General features: G+C 37.7%; 1 protein-coding gene across 4 annotated transcripts; it reads left to right on the top strand.

Annotated features, from left to right (window-relative positions):
- Window positions 1-4,255: 4,255 nt before the first annotated feature.
- On the top strand, window positions 4,256-20,389 carry LOC122836989 (forkhead box protein P3-like). 4 transcript variants are annotated; one of them, XM_044127059.1, is made up of 12 exons: window positions 4,256-4,303; window positions 4,503-4,747; window positions 13,975-14,068; window positions 14,300-14,459; window positions 16,238-16,330; window positions 16,676-16,763; window positions 17,544-17,612; window positions 18,031-18,130; window positions 18,639-18,703; window positions 18,965-19,066; window positions 19,189-19,310; window positions 19,404-20,389. In XM_044127059.1, exons 3-12 carry the CDS (start codon window positions 13,987-13,989, stop codon window positions 19,504-19,506), a joined length of 984 nt encoding a protein of 327 aa, XP_043982994.1. In that variant the 5' UTR covers window positions 4,256-4,303; window positions 4,503-4,747; window positions 13,975-13,986; the 3' UTR covers window positions 19,507-20,389. The 4 variants fall into 4 exon arrangements, with proteins under 4 accessions (XP_043982994.1, XP_043982970.1, XP_043982978.1 ...); XM_044127035.1 differs by having other exon boundaries at window positions 4,503-4,594; window positions 18,627-18,703; window positions 19,404-19,891; XM_044127043.1 differs by lacking the exon at window positions 4,256-4,303 and having other exon boundaries at window positions 4,667-4,747; window positions 18,627-18,703; window positions 19,404-19,891.
- The last annotated feature ends 393 nt before the right edge of the window (window positions 20,390-20,782 follow it).

Genomic DNA, 20,782 nt, shown 5'->3' with positions numbered 1-20,782 from the left:
TTTAGCTTTTTAATGTCAGGAAAATAACAAGAAGAGGAAAAATAGATAAATCTTTCCTCTTTTTTTATATAACTAATTATGACATTTTCTATGTGTGGCATTGTATTTTTTTTAGATATGTTTCATACTTAGTTTAAAATTTTTCTTATAACTTACTCCATCCATCCATCATCTTACACTCTTATCCCTCGTGGGGCTCCTGGTTACTATCTCCAGTGGGCAACGGGTGAGAGGTGGGGTCGCCCTGGACAGGTCGCCAGTACATTGTAGTCTACGTGAAGGTGAGGTCGTTGGCATGTAACCTGGACAACAGTGGCCCCAGGATCAATCTCTGGGGTTCTCCATGGTTTTACACCATTTACTCACGCACACCGGAAGCGTCCAGTTAGATGAATCTCATTAATTGGTAAGTTGTACCCTATTGTTTTAATTTAGACAACGGCACCACGTGATTAAACATGTCAAAAGCCCAAAGTTTAACTGTAAAATGTCTGAAAACATCTTCTTTTCTGTATCAACATTCATTTTTACTGACTACATAAAATAACAACGTGCAGTTCCAGTAAAATTAGTTCAGAAGTCAAATTGCCTGGGTTGTAACAAGCCTCGTTTTCAGGATATGCTGTTTAGCAACCATTTTTCTTTGAAAAGCTACAGACAAATGTAGTTATTCTAAACAACTAATGTTTATCTCCTAATTTGTAAAATGGGGTCACAATGGCAGATTTTAGTTCAGTAGGAAAGGCAGATTCCTCGAGTAATTATGATTTTGATAATTGGAGATATCAGATGTAGTTAAATTTTTTTCTTTCAAATCAATGGATGGCTCTAGCTTTAAAGCTAGAGCCATCCATTTGATGTTTCTATTCATTTCTAAGATATTTCCTAAAGGGAAGGAACAGGCCTGTTGCTAATCAGTGTGAACTGTTAGCTTAGCACAGCTTTAGGTGAAAATTCATCATCACTGCAGGATTTGTAGGAGGTTTTAGGTGAACAAGTATGAACAATAACCAAACAAAGGTGTTCTTGACATGAATGTATTACCCCCTTAAAATATAGCAATGTTCAAAATCTTGTAAAAACATTAGTTTTATATTGCAGTGTGCTAATTGATCTAAACTGTTTAGCTAATTGCTGACAGAGTGCCTTGTATCTCTCTGCAGTAACACATCATAAAAAGTAATTGTAATAGGTTGATAATGTTGCAGTGAAATATTTAGGTAGTTCAGTTGCTAAAAGCTTGGTTTTTAATTTGAACGTTTAGCACTTTTATGCTTGTTAAATATCAAATGTATTAGCACGTTTGCATCTAATTGTGTGCTTCTGTTTATAACACGGTTGTCTGACAAAGACAAAAGATACTGATTTAGAGACGAGACTGAAAATATTTATACCTAGGGCATGTCTGGATTTAAAATGATCTTCATCCCACAACATTTGTCCATGATAAGATTTGAAACATGTAATGAGACATCTCTAAAAAGGCAGGAAAACAATGACAGTGAAGTATTCATTGTGAAAACAAAAGTAGATGTTTGTATTTATATTTTAATATCAAATGACATGTTAAAAATGATACACAACCAGTGGAAGTGCCCTCTTTAACATCGCAACAATCAAACTCTTTTGATAATTGCTGAGCAGCGTTTTGCTCATTTCCTCTGGTATTTGGTGATTTATTTTTGGCAGTATTTTCCACCCCTAGCCATTTTGCTTCCTCAACAGAATTTTACCTGTTGGTGAGCTTAAAGATGACATTACCTGCTAGGGGTTGTGAATAACTTTGGTCTTAAATGTATATTTTAATATTAGTACGTGTTAACAGGTACTTTAAAGATTTTTACATGTAGAAGAATTTTGTATTTTTTTTTTTTTTTTACCAAACGTGTCTTATATTTATGGAAACACATTACTGCCAGCTGTATTACAAAGTGAGACTTTTTTTTTTTTACTTGTATCTTAATTTCCAACTATAGAAAGTATTTTTAGACCCTATATCGACAGTGAGTTATTTTGCAGAAAGAGAGGCTTGACAAAAGGATCATTCATGCAACCCTCACTGATAGTAAAGCACGTGAAAAGTAATGAAAACTAAATCATGAGAGTAGCTTGGCACATCCTTTGCTAAACCTTGACAGTTCATGAGGATGATTGTAAGCCAAAGGGACTCCTCTTTAGGTTTTGAACAACTTTATTCTCCAATGAGGTAAATCTTGACGGCAGTCAACATCACCAAAGCAGCAACCACGACTGTAAGCGACAATGTTTCTAAAACATCACTTGCCTAAATAACTGCTGTCATCTAGCTGTTCTTATCCCTGTGATTAGTGTGTTTGGAGAGGATTATGTAGCACAGTCTGAGCTGCCGCCAGACTGCTTATTGAGGAAGGTCTACATAAGGATCCATCTGCACAAGAATTCAAGTGGCCGTGGCTCAACTAGAACCACCAAATACAAACATTAACACTCTTTTCTAGGTTAGAACCCCCAAAACGTATCATTAAACTACCACACTATCACTCTCAGACCAACCATCTTTCTTCCAAGGAGACCTTACATCTCTGAAAAAGTTCTGCATAATAACGACTGCTGAGTTTCGTGCTCAGCCCAACCCTGTTTACCCAACACACCCTGAACAACGTGTTCATCCACAACACAATCGCCGTACAAGATCTGCTGACCAAAAGGTAAGGATTTACAAAAATGATGATGATGATGACGAAATCCTGTACAGGGAGAAAGTCTAACATGTGACCCATCGGTGTTTACACAATAACGTCGCCTCTGAGCACCTCGAACGCAAAAGAAGTTCCTGGAAGCTTCCTTAGGACAGAAGTGGAATGACTGCGCTCCATCTAAATGACTCTTTGTACCTTTAAATAAAGCTGGTAATAAAGACAACATCATTTGATAATTCATAACCTTCACACTGAACACGAAACAAATGCAACGTCTCTAATCTGGACTGAATTAGCTGAGTAAGATTTGACATCCAGCATCTCTGAGACGGAAAAGATGAATCATTGTCTGAACCAGAACACAAACTGTGCCTTTTCAGTGTTTTGTGATTCACACACTGAAAGGACAACGCATCTTTCCAGCTCCTCAGCAACCTTGTCAGCAAGTTTCAAAACATTGTTCTCACCTGATTTTGCAGGCATGTTTTAAAGAGAAACAGTTTTGAGGCAGCTGCCTCCGTTCCTCACCCAAATCAACATGAGATGGCAAAATGCAACAGAAACAAGACATCAAGGCAGAGATTCAGACACGTAGACTTCAATTGGTCCCATGTGGATCTTGTATTAAAAACAGCTGACTGATTAGTTTTCACAAAGAGTTCACACAGTCTTACTTATTCGTGATCTTTGTAATAATGGAGCAACTTATCAGCTAATTTACTGCATGTTCTTTATATTCTTACACCGAACGTTTAAGACGTTTTATATGCAACTGTCACACATGAAGAAAAGTCATTACATACTTACTGTGAGTTTTTGATTTAACAATATTCATTATCTTATCAAAGTAGCACCGCAAAAATACTATAAAATAAAATAATATCTAACTTAGAAATTAGATAGTTTTCATCATCCAACTTAATGCTTTGGCTATTTACACATATGCATCTTAAAAGTAATATATTTAGTAAGTCTTTAGCTGTTTCATGTTTTGTTTTTCCACTGGTATCTTAATGTCTTACTAAAGACCTCAAGGACCACATAATGATGGTCCCGTCAAGGCGGAAAAAGTCACAATGACTTTCTGACATCTTTCATTTTCCTTTGGGAGTAATAAAGTATTCTTTAATCAGACTGACTGAATCGAGTGTTTCTGAATTTTACATCCTCAATACCCTCCAGTCCCTGTGATTCTGTGAGTTTCCTGGTCTTTTAAGCCACAAAGTCAAAATATAATTTCATTCATCACAACAATGCTGACACAAATACATCAATTGTATTAATATACATGTACAAATAACACGCCTAAAGCCTGAGAGCCCCAGCAACAAAATTTTACTTACAATGCATTTCATTTATAATGCTCTTTTCATCTCGTGATCTAAAGGTGTAAAAAAAACAGGACCACCAATTTACAACAAATGAAAAACATAAAACATAACAGATGTAAATAAACTGTTCAGAATGTGAACCCAAAATGCCAGCAACAAAACAAGAATAAATGAGTATTGAATGGTTTGTTAAGTCTGTGCGCGGATGAGACCAACACCTTTGACAATCGGCCATTTGCATAAATACAGAGGGTAGATGTCAAAGCTGCCTTTTCCTCTTCAGACTGCAGTGAGGTTTGTTTCTTTTGTGTATTCTTTTCTCGTTTTATTGTGATGTCAGTAAAATGTAACCTATCCACGTCTGAAGGTTTCATTGTCTAATAAATGTAGATAGAAAACTATATTACACAACTTAAACTCTGACTAGGGTTGTTTTATTTAGACAAGCCTTCTGGTCGTCTTCTTAACACACACATTGTGGATTCTTCTTCAGGTAAAAATAGATTTCCTGTGGAATACGTCTTCAATCTGCTTTCTGTCAGGGCAGAAAACGAAGGCAGTGGCAGGCGGGAGATTCTGCGCACGGTAAGAGCAAACCTCACTGCTTGACTTTAAAAGTTAAAACTCTTAGACAATGTCGAAAACGAAGAGAACAGTGGGCAACTGAGAAAGTACGCTAGTTAGTGAGAGCATTGCTGCGTTCACATCCAAGACGTGACAACATTCATGCGTTAACAGGTGAGGCAGCACATTTTAATGAGTGGCAAAAAGATGCTCCCTGATTCAAAGTGACTTTACTGTTAAGTGAGGTTTAGTTCATACACAGACTCTCTTTTCAATTGGATATTTTCAAGGAAAACTTTCACAAAGTAAAACTGACATGTTGTTGAAGATAGAAGTTACTGCAACCAGTTGTAATGTAAACCAGGACTGAAATCACTGTCATTTTAATCTGACTCGGTCAGATAAGCATTAATTGAACTTATTTTCTCAGCTGTGTTTAGAAAACTAAATAGCAGTCATTAACAATGTGACCATATGAGACCTTTTTCAGCTTTTTTTAAATTACAAATGAATAAAAGTCTTTAATGTATTTTCTCAGTTTAATTTTCCCCCCTTTTTAAACTTGAAGGATTAAGTGAAATATGTCTTAAATATCTGACTTAAATATCTAAAGACATATATTTAAATGAAATATTTACTAAAAACTGGGAGCAATTTTAAAATTTTAAGTAATTTCTAATTACTTTTAAAACACTTAAATCCTTTAAGAGTAACTTGAGGTTTTAGAATAGTCTGATGATTTCTAGCGTGTCATCCGGTGACCCATCTGCCTGCTTTTGTTCTCCATGTGATGTCAGTGGATGATCGTTCCTCCATCTGCTGCTGTGGCTTCTGGTGCTTGAGTTTGTTGTCCTGACAAAGGTTTTCGGGTTGTTGTCCAGTGTTATAAATTGTTTTTCTGCAGCTGCTGTGCTTTACTTTGGCCTACCACCATCTTTGTCACAGAACTCCAGATGAGCTGAACAATCAATCAATCAATCAAACTTTATTTGTATAGCACATTTCAGCAGCAAGGCATTTCAAAGTGCTTTACATCAAATCAAACACAAAAATATAATGCAACATAGAATCAACAATAAAAACACAACATCAAGTCAAATTCCGTTAATAAATTTGCAATTGATTACGTTTCGAATACAACTCTAAACAAATGGGTTTTTAGTTGAGATTTAAAGGAAGTCAGTGTTTCAGCTGTTTTACAGTTTTCTGGAAGTTTGTTCCAGATTTTTGGTGCATAGATGCTAAATGTTGCTTCTCCTCGTTTGGTTCTGGTTCTGGGGATGCAGAGCAGAACCAGAACCAGAAGACCTGAGAGATCTGGAAGGTTGATAAAACAATAGCAGATCTTTAATGTATTGTGGTGCTAAACCATTCAGTGATTGATAAACTAACAACAGTATTTTAAAGTCTATTCTTTGAGCTACAGGGAGCCAGTGGAGAGACTTTAAAACTGGTATTATCTGCTCTATCTTCCTGGTTTTAGTGAGAACACGAGCAGCAGCATTCTGGATCAGCTGCAGCTGTTTGATTGATTTGTTGGACAGACCTGTGAAGACGCCGTTACAGTAATCAATACGACTGAAGATAAATGCATGGATGGTCCCATTATTCTGGCCACTTGGTTCCATGTTTCCAAATGCTTCACAGACCTGCTGGAGTCTGTTAATCAGAACCAAGCCTTTTCTGTTCCACACTTTCTACATTTTATCAGTAGTTATGTATGAATAACTAATTCTTTCTTTCTAGTAAACCTTTTACCTCCATTTTGTCATTCAGCATGTGGTTAAAAACAGTCTCAAATTGGGATCTGTGATAGCGTCTCTTAAACAGCGTGCATTCTGAATTATTGCCGTCACTGTTGTGTGTTTCTAACGTAGGTGGGATAACGCAACACAGTTTGTCTCCTGTGGAGATTTTGGATTTCAGCAGCTCTTAGGGTTGGTATGATTACACTTTGATAAAGGAACAGTGAAGTAATAAGAAAACTGTATTAATTCAATCTGCTTTTTATGAGAATTTATATGAGAATAAAGCACATTTTGGGAAATATAAAGTTTAATCCTGAATGTGGTTTATGTGTTACCTATACACATATATACAATGTGCATGTACACATACATATAAGTACATTACAACATGTTGCTCTGTCTATACATGTATAAAATTAGTCTCGTGCTTTATACATAATCGGCTAGAGCTGCAGCTTGTACAATAATTTAGATCCTAAGGGAAAATGAAATTATTAGATAAACATTAGCTTGGGCTTCCCTGTCTTTGGTGCCACTTCAGTCAGTTGTTGAACTGATTGAAGTGGCACCAAAGACAGCAGAAAACTGCTCATAGTTGTTGACTGTACAGCAGCATGCATGTACAGTCAACAGAAAAGGCTTGGTTCTGATTAACAGCAGAAAGGAAAAACTTTGCTCTAACAGGAAGTAATCTCCAGCAGAACCAGAACCGGGCTCAGCACAATCCACCAGCTGCCACAACCGAGAAGACGGAGCAGAATGCGCGAGGAGAAACTGATGAACTGAATGCAGAATTGTTTTTGATGCTCATGAAAGTAAAAAAGTTAATAGCAAGAGAGGAAAGACGATTAGTTGGCAGGAGCATTACCTCAGCTGCTGCCCTCCTCCAGGAAGGAGTCACAGCCAAACAGGCTGCCAGACCAGGTGTAGCTCCTATGGAGAGAAAAACAGCTGAGAGAAAACAAAATGTTAACAGTTAAAATACCAGAAAATCATGCGAATCTGAGAGGAGTAAAAGAAGAAAGTGAGAAAAGGTGGCCAGTTTTGTCCTGCAGTCGTCTAATTCTACGGCAGCGTAACTACAGAGATAACACAGGATAACCTAAACCAGTCTAACTACATGTTTTATCAAAATGGAAAGTTTTTGACAAAACATATCAAGAACTTGGGCAGTCGGGTTTCTCACTCAAACCGATCTGGCTCCATTTATCGAGGAAGGATCTGGCCCATTCTGTGTTTTGAAATTCTAGGAACCAGCAGTAAACCTGCAGCCCGACAGTGAAGAGCTGCGTTTGGAACAGATGGAACAATCCAATCTCTGATGTATGGTGGAGCTTGATTATTAAGAGCTTTTATATGTGAGGAGAGAATCCTAAATTCTGAAGAGAAGCGACAACAGGAAAAATATGATGTGTCTTTTTAAATGTCATCTGAACTCTCGCTGCAACGTTTTGGATCAGCTGAAGGTTTCGGAGATGAAAGAAGTAACTTCTAGAAACATGATTAATATTGGATTGAAATGACATAACCTGGTCAAAAGTAACATTCAGGTTCTTTACTTTTTAACCAAATTTAATGCTGTCCAGATCAAATGATTGACTGAACAGCTTCTTTTTCAAAGGTTCTGGTCCAAAAGCCATAACTTCTGACAAGACATAATTTAAAAGAAGATGAATTAGAAGTTAAAAGTTATAAAATAAATTAAAAGTCAATTCAGTTGTTTAGAGTCATCAAGACATGTCTGGAATCTACCTAATAGATTGGATTCATCAGGATTTATGGATCCATATAGCTGAATACCATTAGCATAAGAGTGAAAATTGGTCTGATGCTGCCTGATACAGAGTAGCGCAGAGCCCGGTGGTACTCCACAAGTCACACTGGATTGTGAAGAAGATTTATCATTCACACTGACAAACTGGAAACTGTCAGAGAGATGAGATTTAAACCAGCCCAGTGATGTTCCCTTAATATCTACATGTCTCAGAGAATATTGTAGTCAACTGTGTCCACCAGGAAATAAAGCTCAGACCAATATTAGAAAGATAGAAATAGGATTTTATAGATTTCAAGATGCACCTGTATTATGTACACAACGATGATCTGGCGTCTGTTTTATCCTTAATGTGGAAATAAAATAGATCTAAGCAAATTCTTGATAAATGTCAGTGTAAGTGAATTTGATTCCACTGAATCATTAGGCAGTTAAATTAGCTTGGTGGTGTACGTTGTGGTTTTGATTGTGTCTTCATCCTTCAGCTTTGACTCACACTCAACCTACAAGGAGAAAATTATGTGCAACATCCATCCGTTTATCTGTCCATCCATCCGTCCGTCCGTCAGCTCACATCCTCATCCCCAGTAGGGTTGGGTGGAGTGCTGGTGCCTGTACTGTCCTCCACAGGCAACAGCAATTCTTTTGCTGATGCTCCTTCAGATAGTTTTTGTAGTATGGATTGTCAAAAGTGATTGTAATACATAAAAATAAAGAAATCAGCTAAAAATCATGCACCAAAATAGCCAATTTCTAATCCTTTGCAGTGAGAGTGATTCCAGTTTCAAACTTGGTTGTGGCTTTCCTGCATCAAGTTTCCATTTTCTTCTTTTGGCTTTGAAGGTTTTCTTCATGTAAACTCATATTAGGCGGCCATCCTCTTCATCCACCACCACCTCTGTTTACTACTACTATTACACAAGATAAAACGTGTAATAGTGGTGAGGAAAATTAAGATTTAAACATACAATAACCGTTCACTTTTGTATAATTAACTGAGTAGAAGTAACACAAATCTATGTTCAAGTTACATTACAACAAATAGACAACACTAACACTGTCTGACTATCAAGACTCATTTCTTAGTGATAATTGAAAACAAGAGTGTTCTACGCGTTTACGTTGACGTGACGTGTCACTTGAAATGAGTAGTAAACCCACACATTCATAGTCGTGCCAGTGTGAGGCAGTTTTCCAAACTGTACTGTGGCCTCCGGCTACATCCCCACATGGAAATATTGAGTTTCAATATAGAATATCAGTGTGCTGCAGACACATGTGAGAGCACAAGATTACAATGACTAAGATTAACCGATCAGCTCACTACTCTGAGACGGGAGGGTCAGGACTGAAGCTCCACTCTTTTTTCGGTTGTAGCACAAAGTAAAAAATGAAAGCCAGAATAAGAAATCACACTGAGAAACCACAACATTTGAGAGCTCTCACTTTCTACTGAATTCCTGTGTCTGTGGGTGTGCATCTGCAGATACGTATCTGCTGTTTGGGTTGCTGTATAAATGCACGCTGTATTCCTGATGCGGCTTTCAGATAAGCAAAAGAGAGATAACTCTATCCTTTAATTTCAAATATTTACATGCTGCAGGTGTCTATAAATGTAAACACCAGGAGAATGTTTCAAGGAATACCCAGGAAATTTGTCTAATTACTTAAAAATGACTAATAGCACGTTAGACATACATTGAAAATATGCATCTTTGTCTATTCAAAGCAAAATTTCATTACACATATACGGTGCTCAAGACTTTGTGAAATCTAAAACTGAGCTAAAGTTTCATCTTCTTAGATGATCCAAAGGTGTTAGCATTTAGGTGATTTGGGTTATTCTGTAGTTAACTAAATTCCAATGTTGCTTATTGATCAATTTAATGAATTATCACAAAATAGAATTTTCACAAAGTTTGATTTAAGAATAACATAGAAACATCACATTCTTTTGGTAAAACAAACATATTAGCATTTTCTCCATTGGGTTCTATCATTCATGAAATCTTTGTTATTTCTGGATACAATTATCTAACACCCTCAGTTCTGTTCAGTCAAAACCTTTAATGACTCCATTTAGAGGGAAATTGTTTGGCAGTAGTGGTTGGAAAAACAAACAAACAAACACACACACACACACGCACACACGCACACACACACACACACGCACACAGAATACTCCAATTTCCAGCCTTTCTCAAGTTAATGAAAATTCCTGTTTAAAGGAGATCCTTTGCCAAGCCAGAACATTGTGTTTGTCGTCATCAATAGAGGAACATAATCCTAGGTTTCTTCTTAATTGCCAAACTTACGCGGAGTCATTACTCTGTTGAACCGTCAGAAGGGAGCTCACAAGGAGAAAAGAGTGGCGAATACTGGAGACAAGATAATACGGATAGAATGGACTGTGAAATTCCTACTCTGAGAATCTATGAAACTCTCAGAGAAATGTAATGGCTTGGAGTCAAGGAAGAGGCACAACAATATCCATGGCAGAAAGGGTGGAAAAAAGAACACAATTTATTTCATAGTGCAATTTATTAGGTGGTGCAAAAGAAAAGGGAGAAGGTGAGGGAAGTCATCAAACAGCTGAAGACGAAAAATGGCCAGCTCAAAGTGTTTCTGGACACAGGAATGAAGACATTTACCATAATGGAAGAAACACCGCCTATGCTGAAGGAAATGGACATCAATATGAAGGACGTCAGACTAGAGAGGATCCAGGCGACGGCGCAGACGACGAAGGTGAACAGGTGAAAGCAGAGGCAGATCTGAGGACAACATCGTCCACAGTAGTACCGTAATAACGACTACATGTCCTCATGCTCATCCTGATGGATGTTCTTAGTAACCCTTATGAAACAAAAATATATTGCAGCATATTAGAGAAAAATATTTCAGTGCAGCGCACAACACGAGTGTTCCTTGATCATGTTTTACATTTTCAGTCGCTAAGCAGACTGGTTTTACAATGCAACATTTACACTTCACAAGTCTGCTGGAGAAACCAAATGCAAAACATCGTAGCATCTTTCCTTAATCGACTGCAGAGTCTGAACTCCACACATCACTCTTCTGTCACGTTGGAACGCTGCAGAACATGACCAACTTGATCACAACCTGATGTGACCCGACATGTTCTGTATTTTTCAGCTTGTCCTGGAAAAACAAAAACTTCTCGCAATGCAGCTTCATCTGTCAGAGAACAGTTACTCTAACCTGGTATGTAAGATCGTTTTAGCTGATGCAGATGGATGGATGTTCTTAGTAGCCCTTATGAAACAATAATATATTGCAGTATATTAGAGAAAAAACATTTCAGTGCAGCGCACAAATTATTCTCTCACATGAAATGTAGTATTATATTTTACAATATATTGCAAACTCAAATATTTGCAAATACATTTGAGAATTTCTTTTTTTTTTTATTTGAATTTAAAATTTTTATAATTTTTAAATGGAAAAGTATTTCATTTAGTCTTTCCTCAAATGAAATGAAATTGAAAATATAAGAGTAGTAAACATTGTTTTAGGTGAAAAGCTGTTTTTACCCTTCTTTGCTTTACAGTGTAGAATTATATCTTTTTGTGTAAAAGTAATGAAATAAACATGTATAAATAACATATACATCAGTCAAAAATACTGTTTTTGTTCAAGGCTGAGAGACGTGCTACCATCCCCCACCTCAAATCAGGCAAGTGGTTTCACCGCATACGTCAGGAAGTCAGGTGTGCAACATGTATCTTCACCCAACAATGCAGGAACAAACTTTACCACTTCCTAAGCACAAGTTAGAACCAATTCTCTGTATTCTAGTGGCAAAAACAGGATGGAAATTTTTTTCTATGTAGAATAAAAACACAGAATAAAAAAAACCTGAGTGGAAATTTGTATGATATCAAACCTTGACTTTAGTTTTCAGGCTCTTCCAACATACAGACATCAGGTATGAATATATAAACTTCTGCCCCAGGGCAGCTGTGGCTACAGTGTAGTGTACCTTGACACCGTGTGTGTGTGTGTGTGTGTGTGTGTGAATGCGTGAATGGCTGAATGTGGTGTGAAGTACTTCAGGGTCTTCTTGAAAAAGTGCTGATCATCTTATGTTTGTATAAAGCTGACATTTTTTTCTAAGTTAGTCATTGCTTCTGGAACTATGATGGATGCTTTTGATCAATAAAATTTAATTTTGTGATGTCTTGCTCTTAGACCTGCACCTAACTTGACACTTTCAACTCCTTGCCATACTTAGCAACAATAAAATCGAACCTGTCAAATACTACTCCTGCCGCTTTCACTCAGTATCATGACTCAGGCACCAGCAGCTGCTGGCTTATTTGTGTTATACAATCTTTCATGTTGCTGATTTGTAGATGCATCCGATTTTGTGATTCATGGAATTTATATTTTTCAGGTTTGAATCCATTTCTTCTCCTTAAGCATAATATACTTGGTAATAAGTACTACTACCTGCCTTTGTCTTTCATCAAACTGAACGTTCCCTACAGGTTTCTTTAATATTCCACACATTCGCATCCAGATACAGATGTACTATTTATAAGAATTTAGCAAAAACACTTTTTCAAAACGCAAGTTCTAGGATGAGCTGTTGCACTTCACAGGTTGTCAATGAGCAAGATGTAGGGGACACCCTACAACAAACTTCCCATAGTCCCATCTTTGGGCAACGTATTTGCCCAGCTGGTAGAAACACTGCAACAACAAAACCTAAACACATATACACCTTTAAAACAAAACAAATCATTCTGTCATTTTCTCAGCTTTTCAAAGCACAAATGCTGCTGAAATCACCCAGAGAGACTGATAAAACACATCTACTGGTTCACCAAAACCAATGAGTGCCTGACTGAAAACACACAGACACAGTTTATTGTTGCACACTCGGTAAATCAAGGTGCTGCAAAGTCAGCCGTGCTGCAAATGGATCATTGCGTGTTTCTCCTCAAAGGTGAACTAAATTGTGATTACAAATTTGCTTCTAAATCAGACAATTAGTTATGCAAATTACTAACCTCACAGCAGTGAAAGGATAGAATCCTGTACAAGGGATGGAAACAACAAATTGACTTATGATTTGTTGGTGAATGGTTTATTAGATTTTAATTAAATTAGCAAACACTGCAGACTTTAATGCTAAATTCAGATTTTTTTTATTTTTTATTAAATCCAAATTAAACTTTAGCTTTAATAACATAGAGCTACATAGTTTTAAAGTTTTAATCAGTAATACTTTTACAACAAATTAATGTCAGATCATGATTTCTTGTTTAATGTCAAGTTGTCATAACAGACATTTTTTTAAGTGGTCGTTCACATTTCCAAATATACGCAACTTGTATGTGATCTCCGGATGTGAACTTCAAACTATCTGAAAGTGTCTCCTTCCCATCGCACTTAATATTAACTATTGATGGCAGAACAATATCATTTTTCGTCCAGGCATTTTTTTATTTTGTAGCTGCACACGTTCGCCTGGTCATGGTATGTGTTGTATCAGTTCTGTAAACAGATCACTTAAAAGTACTTCTATGCTGTAAATTAAATAACTGCACACAAACTGGAAAAATCAAGCTTACTTTAAAAGATATACAGCCTAATTATTTTGACTTAATTCATATTTCTTTGGAAATTTGTAAAGATCTTTTAAATGTCTAAAAGATTTAAGTGCCGCCTTGCTCCTTCTTAGCAGTTATTTAAAAATCTGTTTTTTTTGTTTTTGTTTTTTTTTTTTTGCCTGAGAGCTGTGCTCTATAAAGTAGTTTGCGGATGTGCCATGGAAACGTGGATGCTCAGATTTGGTGGTTCTCAAATTTTTATTGTGCCACATATCTTTTTTTTTTTTTTTTTTTTTTTAGTTTAGGGGCAGAATGGATGAGATACAAAAGCATAAACAGAGGAGGCCATCTGTGCTGCGTCACGTTCCACAAGCAGCTTCCAGACAACAACAAGGTAGGAAAATGTTTTTGTGACTTGCTCCAGTCAAAAATGCGCATCCATGGCAATTATGCCATCTAGTGCTGACTTTAGATCAGTCGTCAGAGTTGTTCCAAAAGATATGCAAGGTCTTTTGAAATGGCAGATTTTGGTTTTGTCTTTCAAGTACTATATTACTGTCCATATTGCCTCGATTTGTACATAACAGTCCAACAAAGTTTTTTTTTTTTTTGCTGTAAAATTCAGACAGTAGTAGATCTGGGTCTCTCTGTAAAGAGGAGGTGGATACAGATCATCTTTCCTGGTCAAATTCCTCTCTGATGCTGCCAAACCCAAACCTTTATCTTCTGCCACCGAGCGGAGACAATCCAAAGCAACCTTCAGTCAAGATGGGCCTGAACAACGGGTGAGTAAATGCAAACCTAATGTATTTACTACAACTGTTACGACAGAGCAGGATCATTCAGTGTCCAGTAGTTGACTGACTAAAGCAATACATGTCAGTAAAGGTCATAAAGCAAAACACTTTAGATTAATGATTTAATAAAATCCGGATTGGTGGAAATGTTATTAAGTCACAGTGCTGTAATAAGCAAATCTCACACAAGATTCAGAACACAAGCTCTGCCCAAAACCTTTAACAAAATACCAAACAGTAATATGCAAAGCTTTAACATGTCAACCTACTTTAGATGTTACTTCTCTAATTAAAAACAAAAACAGGGATTTTCTAATGACCATTTCTGTACACAATCTGGTTAAACACATCCACTACTGTGGTAGAGCAAACATGAAAAAGGCTGACTGGTGGAAAAACTTAGCAGATGACTTTTGTGGGTTTTTTTCACTGAATCTTGAAGAAGAGGAATGAAGGTTCTCAGAGGTTTAGACTTGAATTAGACAGAGAAGAGTCACGACAAAGAAGGGACCAGGTAATGAGCTTTGTGCAATAATTTACCATTTTGTGAACTACAGTGTGATACTGCAGGAAGCTGAGATGAGACTTATGACAGATTTTAGCAGCTTTGCAGTGGTGTCCATCATTCAGACACTTTGAACACAAGAACATGAACACAAATACAAACTGTGTTGCTTCTCTATAACAGTAGAAAAGGATCTAAACTTCAGCCATACCTGTGACATCTTACAACGGGCTTTATTTCTTCTTCTTGGTCTATAGGAGGGATGGTTAGGAAATGCCCTGCTGAAAGGAGCCACTTAGGAAAAGAAGAGAACAACTCATAATCCTTGACAGAAAATCAAGTTTATGTGGGTCCCTTGAAAGCAACAGATAAAAAAAAGAAGAAGTGTTGAGCACAACCTCACAGAGATTCAGGGAGCTAATTAAAAATATACTCGTCAGGTTCATATAAGGTTTCCATCAACCAACAAGTTGGTTTCTAAAAAGATTTAGAATGAAATGCATCCACACCAGTACTGTTTAGTCAAACTGTTAATCATTTGTCTAGAAAGTCTGGTCCATTTGTGGAGGCGTGATTGTGCAACTGAACTCTCACTGCGGACCAAAATAATCCAACTCTGAGTCCGCCTAACATCCTCTCGGTCTCGGTTCGGTCGAAGCGAACTCAGGTGCGGTTGTGTGTGGATGCAAGTGGGCCGGAGTCCTCTCCAAAAGCAGGAAGCGAACTATAGCACAGCACATTCTGGGCACATACATCTGCAACAAATGTGTGAGTCTAGCACCACCGGGGGAAATGGTTTGTGGTCTTTTACTAGAGACAAAAGAGAAATCCTACAACCGCTAAAATCTGATGCCACTCCGGTTCTGCTTACGTTTTGTGAAGAAGGAAGCTGCGCTGGTCTTCTTGGGAGGTTTTTGTGTCGTTTCCTTCAGCAGTCGTTGGTGCAGCCTCATCACAGGCGAGAAGATGAACAGGTTTGGATCGTCTGACACAGCGCAGTGTGGACACGAACCACACCAGCTGAAAACGTAACAAACGCAGCAATTTTCGTCTGTCAGGTGTGAAAACATAATGACTCACTGGTGTACTTTCAATACACCACTTTGGTGCTTCTTGTATGGTGGCCATGTTTTTCAAGTTGGTTCTTGTGGTTGTCAGAAAAGCAAGGAAGAAACAAAATGTAATAACTTCTTTGATGAGAAGAGATTTTCTGCTGTTGGTCAACACTGAGAATGACAAGAGACCTTTCTATTTCTCCCAGGGTCCCAGAAGGGATGAGTGCACTGTTTGTGAGTGGTCTTTGCCGCTGGCCAGGCTGTGGAGTCGTATCGGAAAATTTCTCCACTTTCTTAAAGTAAGTCAGTTCCTAAACAGAATCCTAACAACATCCCATAATGCCGCTGGCCAACGTAGATGTTGACAGCCCCGAGCAGATATTTTTCTGACCCACTACTAAGACTATTAAGCGTAATATAGCTATTATATTACCTTCTGTTGTTATGAAAATGTTATACATGCAAAATAAGATAAGAAATCTGACTTTACATCAGAGTCATATCTTACAACCTTTTGCCAAGCAAAATCCATTCAGGAATTCAGGGGAGCTTCACAAGGAGTAGGCCGAAGCTGTATTTCAAAAATAAAGTTTTTAGGATGCTGAGGAAATGCTTAGAAAACTCTGAATTATTTTGTGTTTCAGGCACCTCCACTCTGAACACAGACACAACGACAAAAGCATTGCTCAGTGGAGGGTGCAGCAGGATATCGTCCAGTACATGGAACGTCAGGTGAGACTTAATCTTAGGTTCTTCACAAAATAATATATTTGTTGGTGATGTCCGACGTGGCAGGTTGTTTTAGGTTAAACAAATTAATTTTCTCATGTCCATAAATCTTTAATTTTGGTTTACTGGAACGTTTTTTTTTCTCTCTCTCTTTCTCTCTGTGTCTTTTTCTCTCCCACACAGTTTTGTATTTCTGTCCATATTAGGACTTTGTATTGACTTCCATTCAATTCAGTAACTACGTTCATGCTTAACTCAGATATTTTCCCTGACTCTAATCATTGCTAGTACATTCCTAACCTTAACCAAAACCGAATTCACATTTTTTAAGTTCTAAGATGCTTGAGATATTTTAAATATAAAAGTATTCAGGCATGTGGCGTCACAGACTGTAATGCATGGACCTATAACTCATTGGAAAATGTCTTTTTGCCTCTACATAGTGCTTGTAGTGTAACGCAGAGGCACCAGTCGAGGTTTAAGAGCAGCGCAGCTAGAAGGGAAAATGAAAGAATACTGAGAGAGGCTGAGTTTTTCCACTAACATGAGTGTCCCTTCGTCATGTTTTACATTTTCAGTCGCTAAGCAGACTGGTTTTACAATGCAACATTTACACTTCACAAGTCTGCTGGAGAAACCAAATGCAAAACATCGTAGCATCTTTCCTTAATCGACTGCAGAGTCTGAACTCCACACATCACTCTTCTGTCACTTTGGAATGCTGCAGAACATGACCAACTTGATCACAACCTGATGTGACCCGACATGTTCTGTATTTTTCAGCTTGTCCTGGAAAAACAAAAACTTCTCGCAATGCAGCTTCATCTGTCAGAGAACAGTTACTCTAACCTGGTATGTAAGATCGTTTTGTAGACAGCAAGATGTTTCGTCGTTGTATGTTTGAACACTAAAGAGAATGTTTGCTTGTTTACATTTGCTCTGTAACCACAATCAGTGGAAAGTCTAAATAAAAATCTTAAAATCGAAGAAGGGCGAGTGGCCGTGGGGCAGGAGTGGGGCCCGGCCCATGTGGCGCGGCCATAGAGGGTTCAGGTCCTGGCTTGGGGGTCTTTGCTGCATCTCTTCCCTCTACATCACAACCCACTTTCCTTTTCCATTATTGATTGAAGGCCACTAGAGTTGACAAAACCTGAAAAAGTTAAAATAAAATAAAAAACAAAATAAATCAGGATGTCACTGTTAAATCTTAATTTCTGTCTTGTAGAATAAGAACATGGAGTGATTAGTTTATTTTCTGTTGCTGCTCCAGGCTCAGGTAATCAACGGAGACAGAATCCAACTGGGGGAACTCAAAAATCAGACACTCCAACAGGACTGGACAGCTAAAGCCTCCACACACCTTCTGCCAGGTAACCTGGTGAACACATTGACCACACACACACGCACACACCCACACACGCACACAGACACACACACACACCCACACATATATGCTCAGGTGTGATATTAGAGAGAGAAAGTTGTCTTTGTTTAGCCACTTATCACAGAGAGCTGTGTGCTCTTCAAACCATTGGCGTTTGGTGAAGAAAAAAAACTCAGTTAGCTACTTTTTACAAGAGAAAAAAGTTTCAAAGTTATTTTAGAAGCTGTCATAGTCATTATGCCAGCAGCTGTTTGCATATCGATATGACCCCTGAGCGTATTCGCTTGTACTTGTATACGTGTGTGACGGTGTAAGTTTCCCTTTGCTCCCTCCTAGCTGACAACCTGCTCATGATTCAGATTCAGATGCTGGTCACCATTGTGTTGCTGTGGACTGTTCTGTTTCCTAACTTGTCACCAAAGTTTAACAAATTATTTGATTTGCCTTTGTATTTCTTCACCAGCTTGTTGGTTATTTTGCAGATTTGTTTCCAGGTATTGAATGCTACAAATACAACAACATCAGGCCTCCATACACCTATGCTTACCTGATAAGATGGGTAAGTACATCCAAGTTTACATAAGATTTGCAAATAGATTATTATTATTATTATTATTATTATTATTATTATTATTATTATTATTATTATTATTATTATTATTATTATTTTTTTTTATTTTTTTTTTTTTTTATGACCTCAAGGTTGAGAACGCTGCAGTTTTATTGCAAGTGCAAGTCAGTTGTTGGCTTAGTATGAGTGTGAGGACAGTCGATACTTTCTGGTAACAAGTTGCTCTTATCTGTGACCTTTATTTTGTAGTCGATCTTGGAGTCTCCAGACAAACAGAGGAATCTAAATGAGATTTACAACTGGTTCACTACCATGTTCTTCTACTTCAGACACAACACAGCAACATGGAAGGTTTAAACAATTTAAGTGTATTCTTTCTGCACACTTTTCATCTCCCTAACAGAATCAAAATGTTATCTATAGCCAAAATAAAAAATAAAAAAAAAGGCCCTTTTCCTTGCTTATCTTCCCAGAATGCAATACGTCACAATCTCAGCCTTCACAAGTGCTTTGTGCGAGTGGAAGGGGAAAAGGGAGCTGTGTGGACGGTGGATGAAACAGAGTACCAGAGAAGGAAGGGGCAAAAATATCACCGGTAAAAATATTGCAGGATTTCTTTTGCAGTTTACTGGAATACGTTGCAACCTTGTAGAATTCGTCACACCTCTTTCACACTTTGTGTTTTCAGAGACTGCCCAGTGAAGTGGCTGACGTCTTACTCCCATTTCTGTTCAGAGGAGCCGACAGCAGCAGACGGCAGCACAGTGTCCCTCCTGTTGTCTAGATGTTGAAGTCTTGTCCAAACTATACATGTTTTGGATTCAAAGTCATTGCTTTTATTTGATTTTCTTATTGTTTGTTGGCGCGACCATATGTTTTATGCTTTAATTAATGGTTGGTGGTTGTATTAACTAAGACCACTTATTACACAAACTGAATTCTAATTGTCTCTCTTTTTTTTTAACACCAGTAAAAGATTAGGGTAACAAAATGAAGCCTTTACTTACAATTTTTATATTGACCTGAATTACAAAGAGCCTTCAGTTTACACAAAATGAAACGGGCCTCAATCACATTCAGTCAGATTCATCCAAAGATTAGAATTGAAGTTGATTTTGTTAAATGGTGACTCCAGTATATCATGTAGAAGTGGAAAAGAACAGCTTTAGAGCTGCAGTGTATATCTGTTATATATATATATATATATATATATATATATATATATATATATATATATATATATATATATATATATCTATATCAACCAATCAGAACCGGGAGAAAGATCTTAGCGCCGCTCGATTTGCCAATGACAGAGAGACAACTTACTGTTACAGGAACATTTCTCCTCTGCTGCCATCGGTGGCCATGCTAACCAGCCATGCTAACCTACTGCAGAGAGTAGGGCTGAGCAATGTTGTCAGTGAATGATATCACAAAATATATCTTTAAATGTATTGATATCAACATTGCAGATGATTTCCCACATTCTCTGCTTTTCTTGTCATTTTATTCTTTTTATTGGATTTGCCCAAAAATGTAACTTCACCGCATCAACAGGAAGATGAACGGAGCCATGTGCGGCAACATCCTGGATGAAAACTTCCCCGCCTCGGTCAGGGCACCGCAAATACTTATTTCCTTCTATGAAATAAAAAATTTATTTCTCTCTTATTTTTCGTAATTTTTTCAGTTTTCCTTTAGTGCCACTGTTAAAATAAAGCAGGCACAAAATTATGAGATGTTTCTTTTTTTTTGTACAGTATAAAAAATGTTAACGTCAGCGGGGGATCAAATACAAATTTGAACTCGGGGTCTTTCTGCATGGAGTTTGCATGTTCTCCCTGTGCATGGTGGCTTCCTCCCACATGACAAAAACATAAAGTTAATTAGTCTCTCTAAATTCTCCCTGTGTGTATGTGTGTGTGTGTGTGTGTGTGTGTGTGTGTGTGTGTGTGTGTGTTTCCGTGTTGCCCTGCGACAGACTGGCGACCTGTCCAGGGTGATCCCTCCTCTCGTCCGGAACGTTAGCTGGAGATAGGAACCAGCGCCTCCTGAACCCATTAG

The sequence above is a fragment of the Gambusia affinis genome, linkage group LG01 (genome assembly GCF_019740435.1).
Source record: "Gambusia affinis linkage group LG01, SWU_Gaff_1.0, whole genome shotgun sequence".
NCBI classification, from domain to species: Eukaryota; Metazoa; Chordata; class Actinopteri; order Cyprinodontiformes; family Poeciliidae; genus Gambusia; species Gambusia affinis.
The sequence above is the reverse complement of the archived record's forward strand: the minus strand, read 5'-3'. Positions and strand labels throughout refer to the sequence as shown.

What these genes read in the sequence shown, in the direction of transcription:
- LOC122836989 (XM_044127035.1), top strand. Translation starts at nt 13,987, where the DNA reads ATGGATGAGATACAAAAGCATAAACAGAGGAGGCCATCTGTGCTGCGT. An exon ending in AATTTCTCCACTTTCTTAAA is followed by an intron (nt 16,331 to 16,675) that starts GTAAGTCAGTTC and finishes TTTGTGTTTCAG; the next exon opens with GCACCTCCACTCTGAACACA. An exon ending in AAGGGGCAAAAATATCACCG is followed by an intron (nt 19,311 to 19,403) that starts GTAAAAATATTG and finishes TTGTGTTTTCAG; the next exon opens with AGACTGCCCAGTGAAGTGGC.